Source organism: Heloderma suspectum, chromosome 16, assembly GCF_057233095.1.
Source record: "Heloderma suspectum isolate Gila_16-S chromosome 16, 16-S_ref, whole genome shotgun sequence".
NCBI lineage: Eukaryota > Metazoa > Chordata > Lepidosauria > Squamata > Helodermatidae > Heloderma > Heloderma suspectum.
In genome coordinates this window covers 10,502,509-10,525,449 of record NC_139473.1, presented here as the reverse complement: position 1 = coordinate 10,525,449, position 22,941 = coordinate 10,502,509, and the positions used below count along the sequence as shown (strand labels likewise).

The window sequence follows — 22,941 nt, the reverse complement described above, 5'->3', positions numbered from 1 at the left end:
CTTCAGTGTGGTGGCTCCCCTCCTACGGAACTCCCTGCCTCTGCAGGTCAGGCAGGCGCCAATGTTGTGTTGCTTCTGGAGCCTCCTGAAAACACTGTTATTTCAGGAAGTCTTCCTTGAGTGACTGGCTGTGGTTTTATCAGAAGTCTTTTTTTTTTTATCAGAACTCTGTTTCTTTTTTTAAATAGTCATTATTTTAACATGGTTTTTATTCTTTTATCCTATCTGCTTTTATCCTATCTGCTCCAAAAACTTGGGTGTGGAAATATTGTACTTTTATAATAAAATAATAAATAAAGGAGCTCCCCAAGGTGCAGAGCACCTTGGACAGCTCCTTTAGGGTTCTGACTTGGATAGCTCCTTTAGGGTTCTGACTGAAACCTGGAGTGGATTCACTGCCCCAGTGCAGAGCACCTTGGATAGCTCCTTTAGGGTTCTGACTGAAACCTGGAGTGGATTCACCGCCCCAGTGCAGAGCACCTTGGATAACCCCTTTAGGGTTCTGACTTGGATAGCTCCTTTAGGGTTCTGAGTGGTTCTGACTGTAACCTGGAGTGGATTCACTGCCCCAGTGCAGAGCACCTTGGATCACCCCTTTATGGGTCTGACTTGGATAGCTCCTTTAGGGTTCTCACTGAAACCCGAAGCAGATTCACCGCCCCACTGACCCTGGAGACACCATCCTCCACTGTTGGGCACAATCTCTCGGAAATTGCACTGGTGCCCGTTCCTCTCGCCCCCCCCCCCAATCCAAGAACCCAAGTATCGGCAACAGCAAGGCACTGGGGTGTCCTTGACGTCTTACGGTCGTTCAGGTTCCTGACTGAGCCACAGGACTCCCTCCTTACACAGGACTCCCTCCTCCACAGGACCCAGAGGCACAAATGAGGTTGCTTAGTTTATTCAGAGAGTTGCACTGCCGAAAAAGACAGCCTGTGGGCTGATCTGAGTTCATAACCTGGTTTGGAGTACATGAGTCAACATTCAGCTTCACGTGTTTTTTTAAAAAAGAAAAGAGATGAGTTTGCAGGAAGCAAACACTGGAGAATAATGCTTAGCAAAGCCTCTTGAGCAAGAGATGTACACATCCCATGTTGAGCAACCCGGCCTTAAAATTAAAACACAGTTCAAGAGTTGAGAGGATCCATCTTGGTTCATCCTAGCCTCAGCAACCTCCAAGTTGAGTGGCCTCCTGAGAAACGGCCCCTTGTTTCTCAATCAGGAGTTCCAACACAGTTGGATCTGGCTGGAACAAGTAGAATGATCTCTTCGGCAGACAGTAAAATCCTGCCTTTCTGATGCAGCCTCCAACCTCAGTAAACGTTTGATTATAACAGTCAGATTATAAGCTGCCAGAATGGTATAAAATCCTGCAGCAAGCAAAAGCGAGAAATGTCTGGCTTTCGGTCAGGTTAATGGCAAGCCTTTCATGTAACTCCCTCTAGTTTCAACGTTCCAGCCAAGAGTGCCGATGTTTATGTAGACAAAACTGCAGCACCTGTGGTTTGAAAAAGTACCCCCCAAAGAGGGAAAAAGTACTCCGGCTCACCCACCCACCCCCACACATATCCAACGAGGACTGAAGGCACAATCCTATGTGTGTTCAGACAGAAAAAGTCCTACAATTCCCAGGGGAATGCTGGGAGTTGTAGGACTTCTTTCTGTCTGAACACACATAGGATTGCACCCTTAGTGTGCTCAGTGGCCAATGCTGGCCGACTTGGAGGAGAAACTGGAAAATGTGGGGAGGGGGCACAGTGGAGTACCCGGGATCCCGAACAGCAGCATTGCACACTTCTACATTTTGTTGCAAGCCATACTTGTCAAACATAATAGGAACGTGTGAGCAAGGAATCGAGATCTGTGCTCGGCGAGCAGGACATGTAATCCCCAGCTATTCCAGTGTTGCAAGGTTCCTTGATACAGCTACCAAAATCTTTGCTGTGAGATGGATAAGGCACATTGTAAGGAATGCTGAAATGGAAGTCCGTCACAGTAAGGCACTGGAATACATGTCCAGGATGGGTTGCAGCAACTGCATTTGCTGCAAGGAAGCAGCAGTTCAAACAGCATCAACCATGTCAGATTGTACAGAGTGGTGGGGTGACCAAGCCATGAATCATCCTCCCCCCCCAAACACATACATACAGAAGCATAGCCTAAGGCAGCCAAATCACACTTTCAGTAAGAAGCATGTGGTACATCCCTCTTTGGGCTTTAGCATTTCAGAATGGAGATGGGAGAAAAGTGCACGATGGTATGATATGCTCTAAACCCCCAAAACACGAAACCCTCCAGGCACCTGGAAAGCTAGCACATCAGGCAGAAGAGCTAGGCTAGAAGACTTTTTCCTGACATGCTCGCTTTCTACAGGTGGGGAATTCTGGATGCAGGGGGAGCTTCCAAATATGTGCCCCCTCCTGCACTGTGAAGTGATGCAGTCCTAGGAGGGCTGAGCTGTGCCTTTTGTGGGTGGGTGGGGTGGGGGTTACCATATCAGTTTGCTCCCATTCAGAAGTGCAATTTCAGGATATAATGCTTCCCCCCTGCCCCTGTGCTCCACTACAGTCTAGAAACTGTCCGCAAAGACTGAGGGAGAATCTTCCACTTTAACAGTGAAATCACATCTGGTTCCTTTAAGCAAATGGCCTGCTCTGGAAGCAATTCAAAACAGCCCCTAAAGGCCATACCATGACTTACTAATTCTGTAGGATAGATATAGAATGCTGAATTTTTGCACAAAGTAGCAGGGGATGGGGGGGGGGATGGTGTTTCTGAAACTGACAGAGGCAGTGCTACAAATTCAGAATGAATCCTTGAAAAAGCGCACACAGCATTTTGCACAAGTTGTGCTTGCCGTGCATAAATGAGCCTCTATGCAAAAGTGTTTCGAGAAAGGTTTGCTGGTCTAAACCTGGATGTTGGTCAGTGTTACATCGCCCTCCACTTCAAGCTGATCTATGTGCTGCAGGTTAGGTGCACGGTGGCTGTAATCAAACTGATGTTGTCCATTCACAGCCACTCTGAAGCACTGTGCTTCACACAGAATCCAGATCTGTAAAGGGAAAAGGGGCAGAATTGTGATCTTCATATGTGAATCGTCATTCTCTTCCCACGAAATCTCAGGTGTGGAATGAATGCATCATTCATTCATTACATTTCTAATCTGCCCAATAACCAAAACTCTCTGGGCAGATTACGAACAGTGAAAAGAATCAAATGCCATAGAAACAGTTACGAATGTCAAATACAATTCAAATATTTAAAAGAATAAAATACAATACAAAGCAAACAGCACAGGAATAGATTTTTAAAAAACTGTAAAAAAAATCTAGAAGGAGGTCTCTAAAATGCTTGGGAGAAAAGAAAAGTCTTTGCCTGGGACAGAAAGGATAACAATGTGGGACGAGGCGAACCTCTTTGGCTGGTGCCTCTGATGTCAGTGGGTTCAGTCAGAATGCCAAAGGAGCTATCCAAGGTGCTTCCACACTGGTTCTGGCTGAACCCCGGAGCGGATTCACCGCCCCACTGACATTAGAGCCACCACCCTCCACTGGTTTGGGGGATGTTCATGCCATAAGTTGGGTGTCACCACTGAGAAGGCCCTCTCTCTTGTAGCCATGGGTCTAGCTTCATTCGGTGGCAGCACCCAGAGGAGAGCCTTCAAAGATGACCTAAGGGTCCAAGCAGGTATATATGGGAAGAGACACAGATAGATAGATAGATAGATGGATGGATGGATGGATGGATGGATGAATCGAACATACTGCTTTTCTTAAAATATCAACCCAAATTTCAAATAACATGAAAGCTTCGTTCAGCATGCCCAACCATGGTTGGTACTAACCATCGTTTAGAACAGGTGTAGGGCATCTCAGGCCTGGGAAGCAAATATGGCCTTCCTGGGGTCCCAATCCGGCCCTCTGGTCTTCCCCTGATGCTGACCCCACTCCCTTCCTCCAACTGCTGATCGTTTCATGTTTTACCATCTTTTGTGCATTTTTCCCACTCTAAAAGGTTGACGTGCCTCTTCTAAAGTGCCTGAAAATTCACGTTTGTTTTCAGATGGAATTTCAGATGGAAAATGTGTACCCGTTTGGCACAAATTTTCTCCCTAATATATGCATTCTTGAATGCAAGCATTTCTGTATGCAATTTCACAGGCAAGAATGAGATGGCAAAACTGGGGGGACGTGAGCACTCTCAAGAACAACTGTGTTCCGATCCGCATATTAGTCCGGAAAGTGTGATTTAGGCCTGTTTGCTTAAAAATGCAAACCAAACTGAATTCTCCCCCATCCTTATCTGGATGAGGCAAACAGTACTCTTAAGAATGCTTCTACTTACACTGAAGGCCTGGCCACGGGTCAAAGGCATCCCAGCAGGCAGGTGGCGCTCCTCCGTCCCCCAGGACTCATTAAACTTAGCGTTTCGAACAATCACGTTTTCGTTGAATCGTGGGTTTAGATGGAAAACGATGTTTCTCCCCGCTTTCAGATTGATATGGAACCTGCATATAAATACAAAAAATATTGATTCTATTTGAAAGAATAAACGGGCACAAATATGACGTCAAACATTAGCAGCGTTCAGACGCCAGTTGGAGAACATTTCGATCTCCCGTTACACTCTGCTGCTGATATGAAAGCCACCATTTGTGAACGGCAGAGCTTCGAAGGGAAACTTCAGCGTGCAAGTGCTGAAATGGAATTGGTTGGCAAGTTTGATTCTATTTGTTGAGGACTTGTTCCGGACCAAGATTCTCTCTCCAAGTGTTAAATTAGTATAGCAAAAGTAGAAAGATGAGTTATTGTCAAACACTGCTGTCGTCAGCAGGCATCATACTTATCTTTCATACCAGGGATGGGAAATGTGTGGCCCTCCAGATGTTGCACTGCAATTCCCAGCATCCTTCACAACTAGCTATGCTGGCAAGGGCTGATGGGAGCTGCAGTTTACCAACATCTGGAGGGCCACATGTTCCCCAACCATCTTGTATACATTTGAGCTTTGCATAGACATCTCATAGACCATACCCCTTGCATTTCATGGACTTCTAGCTCCACTGTTTACCATTCGAACCCCTGTGTGTGTATGACTCTGCCCAGAGAGGCTAACACTGCATACATGTGAAGAAGCAGGCTGCAGTCCCTGAAAACTTATGCCACAATAAATCTGCTAGGAAAAGCAAACAAGTGCAAAAAGCACAAGGAACCCTAAAAAATACATTTTTTTTTTAGGGTTCCTTGTGCTTTTTGCACTTGTTTGCTTTTCCTAGGAGATTTATTGTGGCATACGAAGGAAAAGCAAACAAAGGCATAAAACACAAGGAAATCCAAAAAATATTATAATAAAATATTTTATTTTATTGTATGTTATAAGTATGTTATAATAAAAATATTATAATTTTTTTAGAGTCCCTTGTGCTTTACGCATTTGTTTGCTTTTCCTTCGTCTCATGGAGCCTTCTCCTGTTGGTTTTTCTCACAAGAAATCTGTTAGTCATTATGTTGTTGCAAGGCTCTTTCCCCCACATTTGCTGTACAAACTAATTACCCCCTGGAATATGGAATAATACAAGGAAGGCATTTACAGTCAGTGACGTGGGAGAGAGCTCAAGGGAAAGACCAAGAGGTTCAGATGTAACACCAAGCCATGGTTTACACTAACCATAGTTTAGACTCCAAACCATGGTTTGTACTGCAGACACAAAGGCAAATCATGGCTTGTGCAGTTTCCCTCTTTTTTTTATTTATTTATTTGATTTCTATCCCAACTTCCTACCAAAACATGGCAGACAGGCGTCTCTTCCCCCACCTTCCCCAAGACCAAAAGAGTCATGACCCAGTCCAGTCCAGAAATCCACGTGAGACATCTGAAACAAACAATTTAGCACGGTATAAGGAACCGTTTTTAAAAACCCAGCCCTGCGCCATCAATTAAAAAGCCTTTTCTTCCAATCTGCTTTGAAGGCCCGCTCTCAAAACAGTTAGAGAGGTGAGGGCAGGCACATATCTTGTGGGAGGGAGTTTTCCAAAGCTGGCTTCTGGATATTTACCTGGTGGCACTTGGAGGCGTATTTCCGGATACTACAATAGATTTGGACGGGAAAAGGCCTCCATAGATTGGAGTCCGATAAGGCACGGGCTGTAGAAAGAGAGAAAAAATCGTATTAGCTTAGAAGAGCGTGATGCTGCTTCCAGATCTGGTGCATGCTGTCAGGGTGGACACTGAGCCCATAGAATCCCAGAGTAGTTCTGATTCTGAGGAAGAGCAGTCGCTCCTGGGGGAAGAGCGCGCTCCTCTTTCCCAGGACCAACAGCTGACGGAGATTCCTCCCACCAGCATTCCTAGTTTAGTTAGCAGTCCAGGGAGTGACCGAGCACAGATAGCAGACTTGGTGGACGCGCGACGCAGACGCAGAGAGCGGCGCCAGATGGAGGGCGCGGAAAGGAGGCGAAGTGCCAGGTTGGCGCGCAAACAATGGCTGCGCCCAGAGGCTCCAAGGGAAAAGGGGAGGGACTCTCCCTAGTCCTTAAGTTCAGGGGTCTGCCAGTAATTCCCTTTCAAACGGGGACCAACTGTTCCAACTTAGGGCATAGGTACTGTGCTGCTCAGATCTAGTTGCAATCGGTATAGTTGTTAAGTTGTAAAAGAAGAATAAAGCTTTGAAAGGAATTCCTTTGTCCGTGTCCGGACTTGGCTACTGGTTTAGACAGAGAGAGACCTCCAAGGAGCCCTTGACACATGCTTCCCACATACCTTGGGTGTTGCTGCTTTGCAAAATTCCTACTTCTTTGTTGCCACTGTAGCGGCAGCCAATTCTGCAGCAGATGGCGGAGCGGGCCACAAAACGCACGTTCCCCACTCCGATAACATGGTCACACCCTTATCCCTGGATGGATGTATTGACCTGATCAGCATTGTGGCTGATGCTTGCACGGGCTGAGGGCCAGTGTCACCGCTTGGCATCACTGGATCCGCCACTTACATCTGTCTTCGGACCCCCTTAAAACATTTTCTGGCCCAGTGGCTCCTGCCACCACAGCCAGAGAAGCCCACCAGGGATAACGGATGGAGGAGGGGCTCATGAGAAGGCCCTTTGCCCAGCAAAGGAAGTTGCCTCAGGTGGCAAATGCTGGGAGGTGGCGGCAAGAAGTTGGAGAAGAGAGCTGTGGACAAGGCGGCTTGCTCTTCGCTCCCTAAGTTAGCCTGCTGCCTTGAGGGGGGTGGAGGATGTTATCCCACTCCCAGTTTTGAAGAAACGTTCAACTACCAGTCCAGTCAGTTTTTGTACGTGGAATAGGAGGGGGCACCCTCTTATCTCTTGCCTCAGGAAGCAAAATATCGTGGGCCGGCCCTTTTACCCAGGGCCCCTCAGACTTGGAACCAGCCCTTCTGACATCCCCTTTTCTCTCTCCTTCTTCCTCCCTTCCCAGCAGTCTGTTGGGGAAGAGACATGTTGCTCTTGTCAGAGGCCACTTGCACAGGGCTTTGGAAAGCAGGCTGTGGAATCACCCACACCGGGTCTAAGCACTGAGAAGCCTCTAATCTGGGCCTCGTGTGACAGGGACCAAGGATATATTCTGCAACCTGGGGTCGAGAAATAGTGCAGTCATGCAGTCCCCAACTTCTTCCCCCACAGAACGTCTGCCCATATATTTTTCCCCCATCTCTCATTTTCAGGGAAAATCTTACTGGAGATTAGATTTCTCCTTGTTGCATGGAATTCTCGCTCGCGCCATGCATCTGTGTGTGCTCAGAAAAAAGTGTGTGCCAGAGATGAATGCAAGACTCCATCCACAAAGCAGGCAAATGGGTGCCTTTCTCTGTGTTCCCAAGTCCAGCCATAGAACTTACCAGAACATTGCGCACTCTTTTGAGCTTAGTAGCTTGCTCTGATTTATCGATGACATTTATATTTTACCTTTCCTCCAAGGGGTTCAAAGTGGAGTACATGGCTCTCTTCTCTGCCTCCATTTTAAACCTCACAACAACCCTGTAAGGTAGGTTAGGCTGAGAAAAAATGACTGGCACAAGTTCACCCAGTATGCTCCGTAGCTCAGTAGGGATTTGAACCTAGGTCTCCCCATGACCCCAATCCAAGTTTGACCCACACAGAGCTGCCTAGAATTTTTTATTATTGCCGTTGTTGAAATGTATCCGTTGCTTCCCACAACAGAAAGCAGTCTCAAAGCGATGTATGCACACAGATACAGAATTCCATAATTCACATCACAGAAAAAATCCAAAATCGATATAAACCATAATCAACACAATAATACAAAGAAAAATAAACACCAGAAAACAATCTAAAAACAATACAATACAAAAAGCGTTCAAAATCTCCCCTCACAGCCTAGAATGAACACCATTTAAACATATTTTAAAGTACCCACCTGAAGTGGTACAGTCTGCTCCACCATCCCAGGACTCTACCATCTCAGTCTGCTATGGGCTAATACAGGCCAAATACATTGGGAGTACAATCCAGGCTAACACTATTCCTGTATGTTTAATTTCTCAATTTTTTTTCACCATGGCCCCAAAGCAACGAGAACTGGGGTGGATGAGGGAGGGAGCTCTATAGACAAAAATGGATTCTGTGACTCACCAGATAGGCCGGTCCAGATGGGAAACATGGATTGGGTGGGAAACCGGAATAGGCCTGAAACAACAGAAGGAAAGTGTGTTAGCAAACAGCACCGCAGAAGAACAGCCACTAGATGGCACTAGCAACCCACAAAAGACACAATGACCAGACCTGGTACTTTATTACCCCCCCCAAGTGATTTTTCACGCCATCAATGCTCCGTCCCCAGTGTTAATTTTGCCCTCTGACTCTTGTCCAGCATGATAGACGACAAGAGAGCTTTTTAAAAGGCGTTGGCTTTACTGCCCGAACGGTGATTTAAAAAATAAAAAACGCATGTCGCCCTTTTAATGCACAAGCTACTTGGCGGCGTTGATAGTTTGATCCTTGTATTTACGTGGCTGTTTTATGTCTCACCTTATTCAACAGGACTCACTTCTAAGTAGGGCAGCCTTCCCCAACCTGGTGCCTTCCAGATGTGTGGGACTACAACTCCCATAGTCCAACACATCTGGAAAGCTGCCCTAAGGGTCCAGCTTGACAGGACGATAATCATGGGGAGAGAAATATGGGGAGAGAAGGATTTTAACCTTTTATTTACAAGCGTGGCCTGCAACAAAATGTTGCAGTATGGAGTGCTCTTGTTCAGGGTACCAGCCAGCCATGCCCTCTTCCAGGACACTCCATTCCACTCCCCACAACAGTCAGCCAGCCTTCTGTGCCCACTGAGCATACTCAGTCCTCACTGGGCTCTTTGGGGGGGGGATTTCCCCCTGCACTTAGGGTTACCCCACCCTACCCCCAAAGACCTTTTTGTACTTCTGCAAACCTCCGGGTTTCCCCCATCCTGCTGATACCACCCACTTGTGGGTGGATGGCACCGTTTTGGCTCCATAAGCAACAGCACGCGCCTCTGAACATTGGAAATAGAGGGAGGGGTGGGTGGGGGAATGAATGAATGAATGAAAAGGGGAAGGGAAGAAAGGAGAGGAGACTGAGAGAGGGGAGCGGGGGGAAAACTTACCATTTGTGCTGTCCTGGCAGACCACACATCTGGAACCTGAAGGTTACGAGATAAAAAGTTAGTCCCTGTGTTCACGTGGTAGGTGCATCCGGGATGCTACAGCAAAGAACATAATTGATTAAAAAAAATATCTGGTGGGTTTTTTTTTCTCCCCTGGGACCTCTTGATGTGAAAAGAGTTCCCCAAATCTGTGTTAAACCAGCAAGGGAGGGAGGAGGGAGAGAGAAGGAAGCCTGAGGCTTTTTGCCTGGATGCTCTTTCACATACCGGTCTTAACTGGCGTACGCCTGTGTGTGTGTGTGTGTGTGTGTGTGAGAGAGAGAGAGAGAGAAAGAGAGAGAGAGAGAGAGAGAGAACCTTGCAAGCTGCTACAGGATATCATACAATGGAATGACAAGGCACAAAATGCCAGCGTGGTGTAGTGGCGAGAGTGCTGGACTGGGAGCCGGGAGATCCGGGTTCTACTCCCCGCTCGGCCATGGAAGCTCACTGGGTGACTTTGGGCCAGTCACAGACTCTCAGCCCAACCCACCACACAAGGTTGTTGTTGTGAGTTTAAAATGGAGAGGAGAAGGATTACGGACACCGCCTTGGGTTCTTTACAGAGGAAAAAAAGTAGGATATAAATCTAATAATAAATAAATACATAAAATAAACAATCACTGTTTATTTAAAGCATTTTAATACACCATATCATGCAAACCTTTTCCTGGACAATCCTTAGAGTCTCAGCTGATAAGATTACTTGAGGGTTCCAATTTCTGAGCAAGTTGCAAACTTTTTAAATGGTGCTATCTTGATTCTTCTTCCTGATTGATTGGATTTATATTCCGCCTTTTTTCCTCTTGCAAGGAACCCAAGGCAGCGTACATGATCCTCCTCGTCTCCGTTTTATCCTCACAACAACAACCCTGTGAGGTGGGTTGGGCTGAGACTGACCCAAAGCCACCCAGCGAGCTTCCATGGCCAAGTGGGGACTAGAACCCGGATCTCCCAGCTCTACCAACGACTGTTCGCCGATTCAATTTTTATGAAGTTGGACATATCTTATTTTTTCAGTGTGCATTTTATATTTGTGTATTTATTTATTTTACACTTTATATATTTATGTTTGTGGTCGGTAGACTGTAAATAAAAATATGCATTCATTTATAAATAGATAAAAAGCCATGAAAAAATTTTTAAAACCCTCAAACGACTCCACATTTTGGAGCGGATTTTGAATGTTTCAAAAATTGGAGTGTTCCAGTACCATTGAATCTACAAGAACATGTTCATGTTTTCCAAAAATTGGAAGGTGGGGGGAATATTTCGTCTCTCTAAAATCTCTAAACGTTTGAGCAATTCTCCAAAAGAAGCAAGGAAGATGAGTTGAGAGATATAGAGACAGGAGAAGGGGTATTCCACCAGCCTATCTTCATGATGGCACATTTTCTGGGAGATGCACAGAAATTTTGCTACATACCACATTAGGGCCTTGGAAGCTAATGGAAGCCACATCCAGCTCCCCTGAGACGCCAATGGTGTCCACTCTGGAAAGGGGGATCCTATGCTTGAACTCCAAATAATGCTTGCCGTCCACAGCAACCTGGAACACAGAGGAACAGAGATGGCGACTTGTCAACATCCATTAAAAAAAAAAAAGTGAAATATGGTGGGGGGGAAAGTGAAATACAGTGGGGAAAAAATGTGAAATACAGTGGGAAAAAATGTGACGTACAATGGGGGCAGGGAATATGAAACAGAGTGTGAAATACTGAACTCTCAGAGGTGGTATTGGGAGACTTGTATGCCCACCCAAAGGTTAACTTCTAAAGCAGGGGTGTGCAACATGGGTGAAAGGTGGACTTCTAGGCAATCCAGATCTCTGGACTCTCCCCAGGCAACACCCCTCACTGGCCCTGCTCTGTGTTATTGATGTTGGGGCTGTTCACACAACACGCTAATCCACGTTCAGTAGTTGAGCATGGGTTGTTGTTGAGCCATGGGTTGCTTGTTGAACCGTGGGTTAACGTGTTGCCTGAACATGGGCCATTTCCTGCAGGGTGGCTTGTTAACCACCCTGAACAACCCAACAACAAACCATGGGTTCTCAAGAAAAATAAAGCCAACAGACCCCCACATATGCTTCACCCCCGTTTGCAGTGATTTTGGGGGCAGCAACCCCAAGAAAGGCAAAGGGGCAGCACTCACGTTCCTTCAAGCTTCCAAAAGGAGGGGAGGAGCTTATGCTTCCAGGAGCTTATGCTTATGCTTATGCTTAAGCTCATGCTTATGCTTAAGCTTATGCTTCCAGGAGCTTATGCTTCCAGGAGCATAAAACAAGTAGTGGTAATAAAGGTCAGTGCGTGGTTTTGTGAAACATTCCCCCCACACAAAGCCCCCACATCTGAGTGCAAAACATTCTGAGAAGAAGTTTTAAGCATCGCTTTAATATAAGTAGGGTTGCCAACTGACCAGAAAAAGCTACCCAGCCTGCTCCACTGCCTTTGGTTTGCAGGAACGGGCATATCAATTGTTTTACTGGGATGGAGCTAAGCATGTTCACCGTCTAATTGCTCTCCCAGTGATGGAGAACGCCTGTGGCCCTCAGATGTTGTTGGACTACAACTCCTATCATCCCTGACCATGCTGGCTGGGGCAGATGGGAGCTGAAGTCTAAGAACATCTGGAGAAGAAGAGGTTCCCCAACCCTCTTGTAGACTAAGGGCGCAAGCCTATGCATGTTTGGACAGAAAAAAACCCTACAACTCCCAGCATTCCCCAGCCCTCGGGAATGCTGGGAGTTGTAGGAGGTTTTTCCGTCTAAACATGCATAGGCTTGCGCCCTAAACCTTCTGTAAAGGGACAGTTGTGGGGCAGGGGAACGATTTGGAGGTTGACAATGTTAGATAGGACCCATCAGACATGCACAAATTACTAGAATATGCCTCACCCTTTCCCACTGGGCCTTTTCTCCCGGTGGCAGAAATGGGAGAGGCGATTTTTGCTGGTTTCCCCCTTGCCTTGCAGGCCGTAGCACCACCTCCAAAACCATTCCAGAGGGTCTCCCAATGCTCCGGGCACAGGGGACCGCAGAGGACGGAGGAATTAACAAAAATCACTTTCTCTCCCGTTCCACCAGTGGGATTTCTCTGTTGGACCCAAAGCCTTCCACAGACAGAGCAAGCCCTTCTGTCTGCAGAAGGCCAAGTCTGGATCCAACCCAACGTGCAATTAAAAAAAATTAACTTTGCCCATAAATTACATTTATCTTCTCAGTACCATGAAGGAGCTGCTATTCACAAGGAACCGGATTTCGAAAGCATGGCCTTTGCGGAACGGCATTTCGTGTTTCCTCTCCTCGTGCTGCCAAGTTCCCCTTTCAAAGGAATTCCACACCACGCAGCCGCCTTCATCGAATCGAGGATTGAAATGGAAAGCAATATCGGATCGGGGCACTTGGCAAGAGCCACACTGAAAGTTGACCTGGAATCTGCAAAGGGGAAAAATAGATAGGTTAGAGTGTGTGTTTTGCACTGTTGGTCAATATTCCCTTGTTGACAGCTTTCCCCTGAGCAGTTAGAATGTTCACAGACGTTCTATGACATCACTACTAAATGAAATATACATTGGTGCACGTTCCTAGCTAACACTGAAAATCCTCACTGAGATTGATTCGAGTGGGTAAAGGGGCAACAGAACTCCCAAAATGCTGACATTCCATCCTCTAGGTTGCTTTGCTTCCTTAGAGCTGGACAGTTTTCTGGGATTTGACCATTAGATGTAAAAATGCTCCATTTGCAGACTTATTTGGCAATCAAGGTATCTTTGGCTGTGTGCGTGCTACATTTCAGCTTCCCACCTAGTGTGGGACTGTAATTCTTTGGGGATGAAATTCATGCTCCCCTTTTGTAGGCAAGCTCTACAAACATCTCATCCAGTAGACTTTCTAGGAATGATTCTAGGCCCATTTGGGGGGCACATTTCATAGTTTCGTTGTGTGTGAGAGAGATGTACTTGCATCCTGTTTTCAGAATTTTCTAGTAGAAACCAAACTGATTTTGTTGAAAGTCACTCATTCACGGCTGTTCTGTTTGGCAGGGCTGTGCTGTACAGAAAAGCCATACAATGCTAACTGTGTGAGCATCACTCCCGCTAGTAGTAAACTCAGATGCTACGTGCCAATATCTATGTAACCAAAACGGGGCCACTGAGAAACAAGGTGGTGGTATCAGCATGATTGGGGGAACCCCTGGGGTTGCAGAAGTACAAAAAATCATTAGGAGGAAAAACCCTAAAGGGGAAGAAGAAAAAAAGTGATGGGAGGGGGAGGCATAGTTGGCTGGAATATTGCCCCTGGAAGCAAAACCTGGCTGGAACACTGAACAGGAACACTCCACTTGTAAAACTCTGCTTAGCTAACAAGAGTTAACACCTTTGATGGAATACCATTTCCAGAGTGAATTCTTTTTTGGTCCTCATGGACACACCTCTACAATACTCAGAGATGGAGGCTCCCTGATTTTCCAGCTTCTGGGCTTTGTGAAGAGCTGGGATGTCCCCCTCTTCTAGTCCCATCATATAATAGGCTAATACTCTGTTGTCATCTGCCAGCTCCACTTCTCCATTAGCTGAGTAGCTGTGATGTCACAGAACATACCCAGAACACAACTGGGTATGTGGGGGGCAGGCAGGCTTTTAACCACCCCGCCCCCCGTGAGGACTAATAACTTGCGTGTGCTTATTTGCAAGGCTTCAAGCCTACCTGAAAGTCATATTCCTTTTCTGAAAAGGAATTTACTCAGTGTTGATGTAAAGGCCCTCTGCCTACCTTCACAGGGGCTATTGCATTTGCCACTGCCTCACATTTTCCCAGATGTGAGCCCCAATATTTTCAAAAGAGATTCTGGGGGGAGTGTTTGGGGGAGCTACCCATATACAACCCCCAGGCCCAATACTTCAGAAGGGCACCAGGTTGGGGGAAGCTGGTCTTCACAGGGTTGGGCAGCGGCTCTCCAAGGTTTCAGTCAGGGGTCCTTTGTGCTCTATATGAAGATGTATTTTTTGTATTAACAGCATGTTTACACTGTCCATTAACCAGTGGACACTGGTGTCTCCATCAGTGGGGCGTTGAATCCGCTGCGGGTTTCAGTCAGAACCAGTCAGAACTCTAAAGGAGCTATCCAAGGTGCTGATAGTTCCCTTAGAGTTCTGACAGAAAGCCGCCCCTCTGACATCGGAGTCACCAGCCTCCACTATTAGCTCTCTGGGAGGTGTATAGAAAAAAATGAAATAAAACTGGAGTACCCACCTTTTACAAGAGGGCAGGATACTTCCAGAGACCAAGACCATCTGCCCATCTCTGAGGCCGCCATAAATCGGACCGGTAAACGGGAGACACTGGAGAAAGTTTTAAAAAATAAATAAAGCATAAATGAAATGCAGACTTCCCCGACTGCAAACATCCTGTTCCAACACCCTGCATGATTTTTATTCATCCGGTTTACATTCCTGTGGGGGGACATTCGGTTAAATATACATTTGTCCCACCTCCCTTTTAAAAAAGCTCAATCGGTTTCTAAAACGTCAAAAAACGGCTTTGGAGAAGTGGTGGAATTCAGTTCCAGCCAATCTGCCCCGTGCACCACCAGAATCAATGCCCCCTGAGCTCGATCTGAGCCACGTGGTCGTGCACCCACACAAAATGTGCCGAGGGCATTTGCACGGCAGGCTCACCACTCAAACCGGGCACATCTCTTTCTGTACACGGCCCTTAGGAGGACAGGAAGCTGCCTGAAGTCGGATCATTACTTCATCTGGCTGGGTCTTGTCTACAACAGCCTTTCTCAACACGGCGCCTGTCAAATGTTTTGAACGGCAACTCCCATCAGCCTCAGCCGACGTGGCCAATGATCAGAGATGATGGGAGTTATAGTACAGCACATCTGGAGGGCAGTCGATTGAGGAGGGCCTTTTCTGCTGTGGCACCGCGGTTGTGGAATGAGCTTCCCAGAGAGGCTTGCCTGGCGCCAGGGAAAGACCTTTTTGTTCTCCCAGGCATTTTAGTCTTTCCGCTCTGTAGTTTTAAATCTGTTATTGCATTTAAAACCTCTGCATTCTACTGCTTTTATTGTGATTTGTATTTTCCTATTTTCATTTTAAGCTTTTACAGATTATATTGTATCTTATGCCACATTTTGTGGTTTTCATCGTTGTGAAACACCCAGAGAGCTTCAGCTCTTGGGCGGTATAGACAAGAAATAAACACATAAATAAAATAAGGCTCATCTACACTCAAGAGACCGTGTGGTGTAGTGGTTAGAGTGTTGGACTGGGACTCAGGAGATCTGGGTTCTAGTCCCTTCTCGGCCATGAAGCTCACTGGGTGACTTTGGGCCAGTCACTGACTCTCAGCCCAGCCTACCTCACAGGGTTGTTGTGAAGATAAAACGGAGAGGGGGAGGATCATGTACGTGGGCTCCTTGGAGGAAAGGTGGGATGTAAATGTAACAAACAAAGAAAATTGGGCAGTTGCTCACTAAGAATTCGGACAGGGTTTTTTTTCCCTACCCTACCTGGAGATTTTATTTATTTACTTCTAGGCATGAACAATATCTTTATACTGTCCATTACCAATAAGTTCTCCTGGCCGTGTGCAGGTGCAGGGGGAATTAAAAATATAAACTACGAACGCTCAAAAATTATAAAATATAAAAATGCCAGGGATTGAACGGGGGACTTTTGGCAAGCAAAGCCTGTGCTCTCCCACTGAGCGATGCCCCCTCCCCAAAGGATGATCGCAAAAGTTGTTTGTAGGACATCTGACGGCTGCACAGAGTTCCTTTGCCTTTAATAATTTTGCAGGAAGGAGAATTCCAATAGGCGCTGCAGACCTGGGCCAACTGGAAAGAGCGCAAGTGGGAGTAGGGTCCCTATGAAAAGTCATTTGCCCCCAGCTGTTCACCCCTGGTAGACAGCTGCAAGTGATGTTGTAGCTGCTAAGACAGCCAACAGACTTGCCTCCTAACAGCTGCTCTAGGCCAGTGAAGGCTGGTGGATCCGATATCAGTGGGGCAGTGGATCCGCTCTGGGTTTCAGTAAGAACTCTAAAGGAGCTATCCATGGTGCTTCTGCACCTTGGGTAGCTCCTTCAGAGGTCTGACTGGTTCCGAACTCTACTAGGGTCCTGACTGGTCCTCCACCTCATTGTAGTGCTCACGTCCCCGGCTGCAGCTATTCTGCTGCCATGGCGGGAGAATCCATTTCTGGTCAAGTTCTCCCAGTCATGCCATTGTTAAAGTCATAGGAACACCGCTCCACATTGAACTTGGCAAGCATCGGTAACCCTTCAGACACGTGAACCTCTCTTTGTACTCCCTTTCAGAGCGGAAAAGCCAAGCGGGCTCTCTCTCGCCCTTCAAGAACTCACAGCAGGGAGGTCAACCATGCCAGATCATCCCCTTCATCCCTCCCTCTATCTGCAGGATGCAGGGACAAGTGCCGATCCTTCTGTCGCCCAAACGCCCCCTGCCGGCATGCAGAACCCCGATGGTTTCTGATGCGGGGGGGGGGGCGGGGCTGGAGAGGAAAAATGTCCCCCTCCCCTTGCTTTAGAGTTTCCCAGAGATCGAACAATTGATCAATCGATCCATCGCTCGATCTATTTATTTATTTATTAAATTTATTAATCGCCCATCTGGCTGGTCACCCAGCCACTCTGGGCGATGTACAATAATAGAAACAGTTCAAAACAATAAAATTCTACAGTAAAAACATCATATTTCTAAAAAATACCCTAACCCACCCCAAATGCCTGCCTGAACAACCACGTTTTTAATGCGCGGCAGAAGCTCATTAAAGAGGGGGCATGGCGGAGTTCCCAAGGTTTGAGGCCCTTGCAAGCATCAAATCACTGCTGGGTTGTTCGCTTCGGCAGAGCCGGCTCCAAGTTTTGGGAGGCCCTTGGGCAAGACCCCCTCAATGGGCCCTCTCCGTCAGCGAGCCTCCCTTCTCACGGCCTTTTGCCCCTTGTCCTCCTCGTTCTCATCCTTGCTACCATTTGCGTCCTTGACAGGCAGAGAGCCAGGGCGCCAGGAGGCCGTGGTGTCTCCTGCTCCTCTCCCTCGCCAGCACCATCGACTGGGCCAGAGTGAGAGGCAGGGGAACCAGCAGGTTGAGCGGGGAAGAGTCCAGGAGGCTCTCGTCAGGCGGCCCCTGTTGGGATGCGGGCCCTGGGCAAGTGCCCTGCCATGCCTACCCTTGACGCTGCCCCTGTGCTTCAGTGCTTCGTGTTCCTGACCGGCGGCCCCCCGTTTCCAGCAGCTGGGGCCACGGCCTGAAGGCAGATGATGCGGCCACGTTCCTGCAGCTAAGCAGGGCTGGGTTTGGCCGCCGCTGCCCGGCGGGGAGACCGGCTGGGCATAATTCTGCCCCTGAACAAAGAGCACAACCTGCTCAGGAGAGCAGAGACCGAAACGCTACGTAACCCAAATATCGCCTCCCCGCCGCTGCTCCGGTCCAGATCTAGCGGGAAGCGGTGGAAGCCAGCCATGTCGCTCAAGCTACTTAGCACACTACCATGTGTCCCCCCCCCTGGGGAGGGAGGCAGGGGAGAGAAAGCTCAGGCACCAGGGCCTGTTTGAGACATTTGCAAGCAGACAGCTCTGCCTCACCGTTAACCACATGCTGCTTTTGCAGGGCCTCGGGGGGGGGGAGTGTGCCTGAACCCCTCTCTCTGCTTTTGCCCCGTTTTACGTGGGCAGAGAATACAATTGCCTGCATAAGAGGCTGTGAACTTCCCTGCACTTGCAGGGCCTTTGATTTCCGTCCGGTGGTGCATCGCGAATCAGCTCCTCCCACCCCCTGCTCCAGACACGGCAGATCTATGCAGAACTGGCAACGCCTCCCCCGCCCCCGGCTGATCGTGGAAATTAACCGCCGGGAGCAAAACAATCGTAAAAGGGACCAGCCAAAAAATGGTTGGCCTGTGTATGCTCAGGAGGGCTCCTGTTCAGGAATCCTAACGTGCCCTCTCCTCCAGGGCTCTATAAGTCGGGGGTGGGGAAACGTTTTTCTGTTCAGGGCTGCGTTCCCTCAGGGGTAATTTGCTGGAGTTTGCATGGCAACAGTGGGTGGGGCCACCCTCTTTTCTCTCTTTTTTGCTGCACCCCCTCTTCTTCTGCCACCCCTTCCTCTCTCTCCTTTCTCTCTCTCCTTCTGCCACCCTTTTTCTCTTTTTCTACCACCCCCTTCTCTCTCTTTTTCTGCCACCCTCTTTTCTCTCTTTTTTCTGCCACCCTCTTTCTCTCTCTTTTTCTGCCACCACCTCTCTTTTTCTGCCACCATCTCTCTTTTTTCTGTCACCCCGTTCTCTCTCTTTTTCTGCCACCATCTTTCTCTTTTTCTGCCACCCCCTTTCTCTCTCTTTTTCTGCCACCCTCTTTCTCTTTTTCTGCCACCCCCTCTCTTTTTCTGCCACCCCTTCTCTCTCTCTTTTTCCACCACCCCATTTCCTCTCCCTCTTTTTCCACCACCCCATTTCCTCTCTTTTTTCCCGCCACTCCCTTTTCTCTCTCTCTCTTTTTCTGCCACCCCCTTTTTTCTCTCCTTTTTTCTGCCCCGTTTTTTCTCTCTCCCTTCCTCCCTGCCCAGTGGCGCTGCTGGTGGGGGTGGGGGGAACAGATCACTCTTGCCATAAGTCGGAATGACTGCTTGCACAGGGCTTTTGAAATTAGCTGGTGGGCTACATGAAATTAGCCCATGGACCTCTGTCTGTTCACCCCTCCTATAAGCTGTAAGGAACTTATTCAGGCCATTCCACTCCCATCTCCTGTTTTTCATTTTTCTTTTCCAATGGTGAGTGAAAACACTCAAAATAACCATGGCTTCTAAGCATTATCAATCCTCATTGCGCCATTTCCCCTCCCCTTACGTGTTTTTTAAAAGTTTTTTTTTTGGTACTTCTGCATATCACAGGGAGTGCCCAAGCATTGTTTCTCAGTGGGTCAATTTCCCTTGGCACTCATCACTTGTGTTCGCTTTTAGAGGGTGTGCCAAGGCTGCAATCCTTTGCATGGTTACTTGAAAGGAAAGCTCTAGTTGAAATACAGCAAAGTTATTAGGATGAGGATGATTTAACCTGAGAAACAGCGAGGGGCAACCCTGAGAGCTTCACGGCTGAGGGGGAGTTGCAGACAGAAACCTAGCATCTCAAGGAGAATGGCTCTACCCTAGCCTGCTCCCCGACATGCTAATTTTCTTTCTGTAGAGTGTTTATTTTTGTATGGAGGAGCATTTCCATCACATGAGCCCCCTCTTGCAGTTGGGAGGGAAGAAACGCCTATTCCAACATCAACCTGCCCATGTGATGCTGTCATCTGCCAATGCCCTCTTCCAAGGATTTTTTAAATTGCAGAATATTTGTAATTCTCTCCGGCGGGAGGCTTCATAGAATAGAATAGTAGGGTTGGAAGGGGCCTACAAGGCTTGCCTGACACCCACACTGTTATCTTTCCAGCACCAGGCAAGGACACTTAAAAAAACAACACATTCTTTTAAATATTTATCGATATGCTTTTAATTGCCATTCCTACCGTTCTATGACACTATTTTTCATTATTCTCTTCTATCATTCCCTTTATTTGCAATGTTCAGGATGTGAGTGCCGCTGCTTATGTAGCCAATGAAGCATCACCCACACACAAGGGAGAGGCAGGGAACTCTGAAGTTTGCAGAATCACCAAAATCGGGGTGGGGGGGATAAGGGGGTGGGTAACCCGCAAAACAGCCCAAAGAGGACTGAGGATTCTTATTAGCTCGCTGACTGTTGCGGGGACGGATGGACCAGAAAACCAGGTGGGAGCAGTGGGGCATCTAGGTAATTTTAGACCCTGGACTTAGGGCGCGATCCGATGCACGTTTAGACAGAAAAAAAAGTCCTACAACTCCCAGCGTTCCCCAGCCAGCCAGGGAGTTGTAGGACTTTTTTTCAGTCTAATCATGCATTGGATTGTGCTCTTAATGGTCTTATGGGAGCCCCTTTAGAGAGCCGAAGTGTGTATTACTTGACAACATTTCCACCCCACCGCCCCATCGCCCCACAATTCCATGCTTTACAATTACTCCTACATTCCTGATACGTTAGAACAATAACAACAAAACTGTTTTCCAACCCTGATTATTATTATTTTTTTTTTAAAAAGAGAGACTCTGGGCACGTGCAGTTTTGCATTTTTAAACTCACTCAAATCACAGGAATAAAACAAAGTTTGCTTCTGCTGCCCTGCCTCTCCTAGGGGGACATTTGGTGGGTTCCTGGGCTGTAGGACTTCGGCTTCAAACTCCAGCCCTTACTTGTACCACTTGGTGGGAGGAAGCATGGAATGGAGTATAGTGGAAGGGGGCTGGCTGGCTGGCTGGCTGGCACACAAGACCTGCGCACGCCACATTTCACTTTTTTGTCTCAGATCTCGCTTCTAACGGTTCGATTTGTAAACTGCCCAGGAAACAGATGTTGAGGGGGGTGGCAAAAAAAATAAAGTATATATATTAAGTGGAACATGGCAACAAGAGCCAACCATTACGCACTAGACTAGTCTGGGTTTAAGTGGAGCAACTAAACCAGAGTTCACTTCAGTATGCCCCAAAGGAACCTTTCCTGGAGATACTGAACATTTATGGGGTGCATGTGTGGGGGGGTGATGTTGAGAGGGGAGAAGGACAAGGAATCTCTCCCCTGAATTTGGTGTTCATTTGGGGGGTAGTGAGAGGGTCTGCTCGCTAACAGGATGCCCCCCCAAACATTTGGGGGGTAGTGAGAGGGTCTGCTCGCTAACAGGATGCCCCCCTCCAAACATTTGGGGGGTAGTGAGAGGGTCTGCTCGCTAACAGGATGCCCCCCCTCCAAACATTTGGGGGGTAGTGAGAGGGTCTGCTCGCTAACAGGATGCTCCCCCCAAACATTTGGGGGGTAGTGAGAGGGTCTGCTCGCTAACAGGATGCCCCCCCAAACATTTGGGGGTAGTGAGAGGGTCTGCTCGCTAACAGGATGCCCCCCCAAACATTTGGGGGTAGTGAGAGGGTCTGCTCGCTAACAGGATGCCCCCCCTCCAAACCTTTGGGGGGTAGTGAGAGGGTCTGCTCGCTAACAGGATGCCCCCCCTCCAAACCTTTGGGGGGTAGTGAGAGGGTCTGCTTGCTAACAGGATGCCCCCCCTCCAAACCTTTGGGGGGTAGTGAGAGGGTCTGCTCGCTAACAGGATGCCCCCCTCCAAACATTTGGGGGGTAGTGAGAGGGTCTGCTCGCTAACAGGATGCCCCCCCTCCAAACCTTTGGGGGGTAGTGAGAGGGTCTGCTCGCTAACAGGATGCCCCCCCCTCCAAACCTTTGGGGGGTAGTGAGAGGGTCTGCTCGCTAACAGGATGCCCCCCCTCCAAACCTTTGGGGGGTAGTGAGAGGGTCTGCTCGCTAACAGGATGCCCCCCTCCAAACCTTTGGGGGGTAGTGAGAGGGTCTGCTCGCTAACAGGATGCCCCCCTCCAAACCTTTGGGGGGTAGTGAGAGGGTCTGCTCGCTAACAGGATGCCCCCCTCCAAACCTTTGGGGGGTAGTGAGAGGGTCTGCTCGCTAACAGGATGCCCCCCCCCCCTCCAAACTGAACATTTATGATGCATGTGTGTGGGGGGGTGATGGGAGGGGAGAAGGACAAGGAATCTCTCCCCTGGATTTGGTGTTCATTTGGGGGGTAGTGAGGGGGTCTGCTCGCTAACAGGATGCCCCCCCCCTCCAAACACACACACACACACACACTACAGAACAAAACCCATTCTGGGACTTACCGGTTTGAAGTAGGGTGTTTGGACAGCCATCGTTCGCCGCTGGGGCAGGAATCGCGCGGAGAGAGAGGAGGGGGCAGGCAAGGGGACTTCTGCGGGCTCCGGGGTCTTTCGCCCGTCTGGCGGCGGGCTGCAGAGAAAGCGAAAGTCCCCCGCCAGCACCAGCGCGTCGGTGATGGGCGGTGTGGGGCGGAGCGGGCGAGGCCTGGGTGGAGAAGTGGGGCGGGGGGTGGCAAGGCGAGGAGGGTGTCGCAAGGGCATTGGCCATGCAAATGAAAAATGAACCACAAGATCCTACCGTGACGAAGTCTTCCGAGTCCAAAACCAAAACCGAACCCGCAATTTGGGGTGCGTGCTTTAAAGTGCCTTGATCGGCCCGGGGGGGGGCGGGGGGCGGGACGCTGGCAGCCAAAGGCTCCCGAAATACTGGCACCGGGTGGAGGCTGGTGGCTCCGATGTCAGTGGGGCGCTGGACCCGCTCCGGGTTTCAGCCAGAACCGGTCAGAAC

At 48.5% G+C, this 22,941-nt stretch overlaps 1 protein-coding gene across 2 annotated transcripts; it reads right to left on the bottom strand.

Moving 5' to 3' along the window:
- Nucleotides 1–886: 886 nt before the first annotated feature.
- Nucleotides 887–22,635, bottom strand: LGALS9 (galectin 9). 2 transcript variants are annotated; one of them, XM_084822841.1, is made up of 10 exons: nt 22,437–22,635; nt 14,911–14,999; nt 12,882–13,092; nt 11,083–11,205; nt 9,618–9,653; nt 8,615–8,668; nt 6,059–6,147; nt 4,348–4,510; nt 1,688–3,055; nt 887–1,593 (listed from the first exon to the last, which is right to left on the bottom strand). In XM_084822841.1, the coding sequence occupies exons 1-9, from the start codon at nt 22,464–22,466 to the stop codon at nt 2,909–2,911; spliced, it is 942 nt and encodes a 313-aa protein (XP_084678967.1). In that variant the 5' UTR covers nt 22,467–22,635; the 3' UTR covers nt 887–1,593; nt 1,688–2,908. The 2 variants fall into 2 exon arrangements, with proteins under 2 accessions (XP_084678967.1, XP_084678966.1); XM_084822840.1 differs by having other exon boundaries at nt 887–3,055; nt 22,437–22,580.
- Nucleotides 22,636–22,941: the final 306 nt, after the last annotated feature.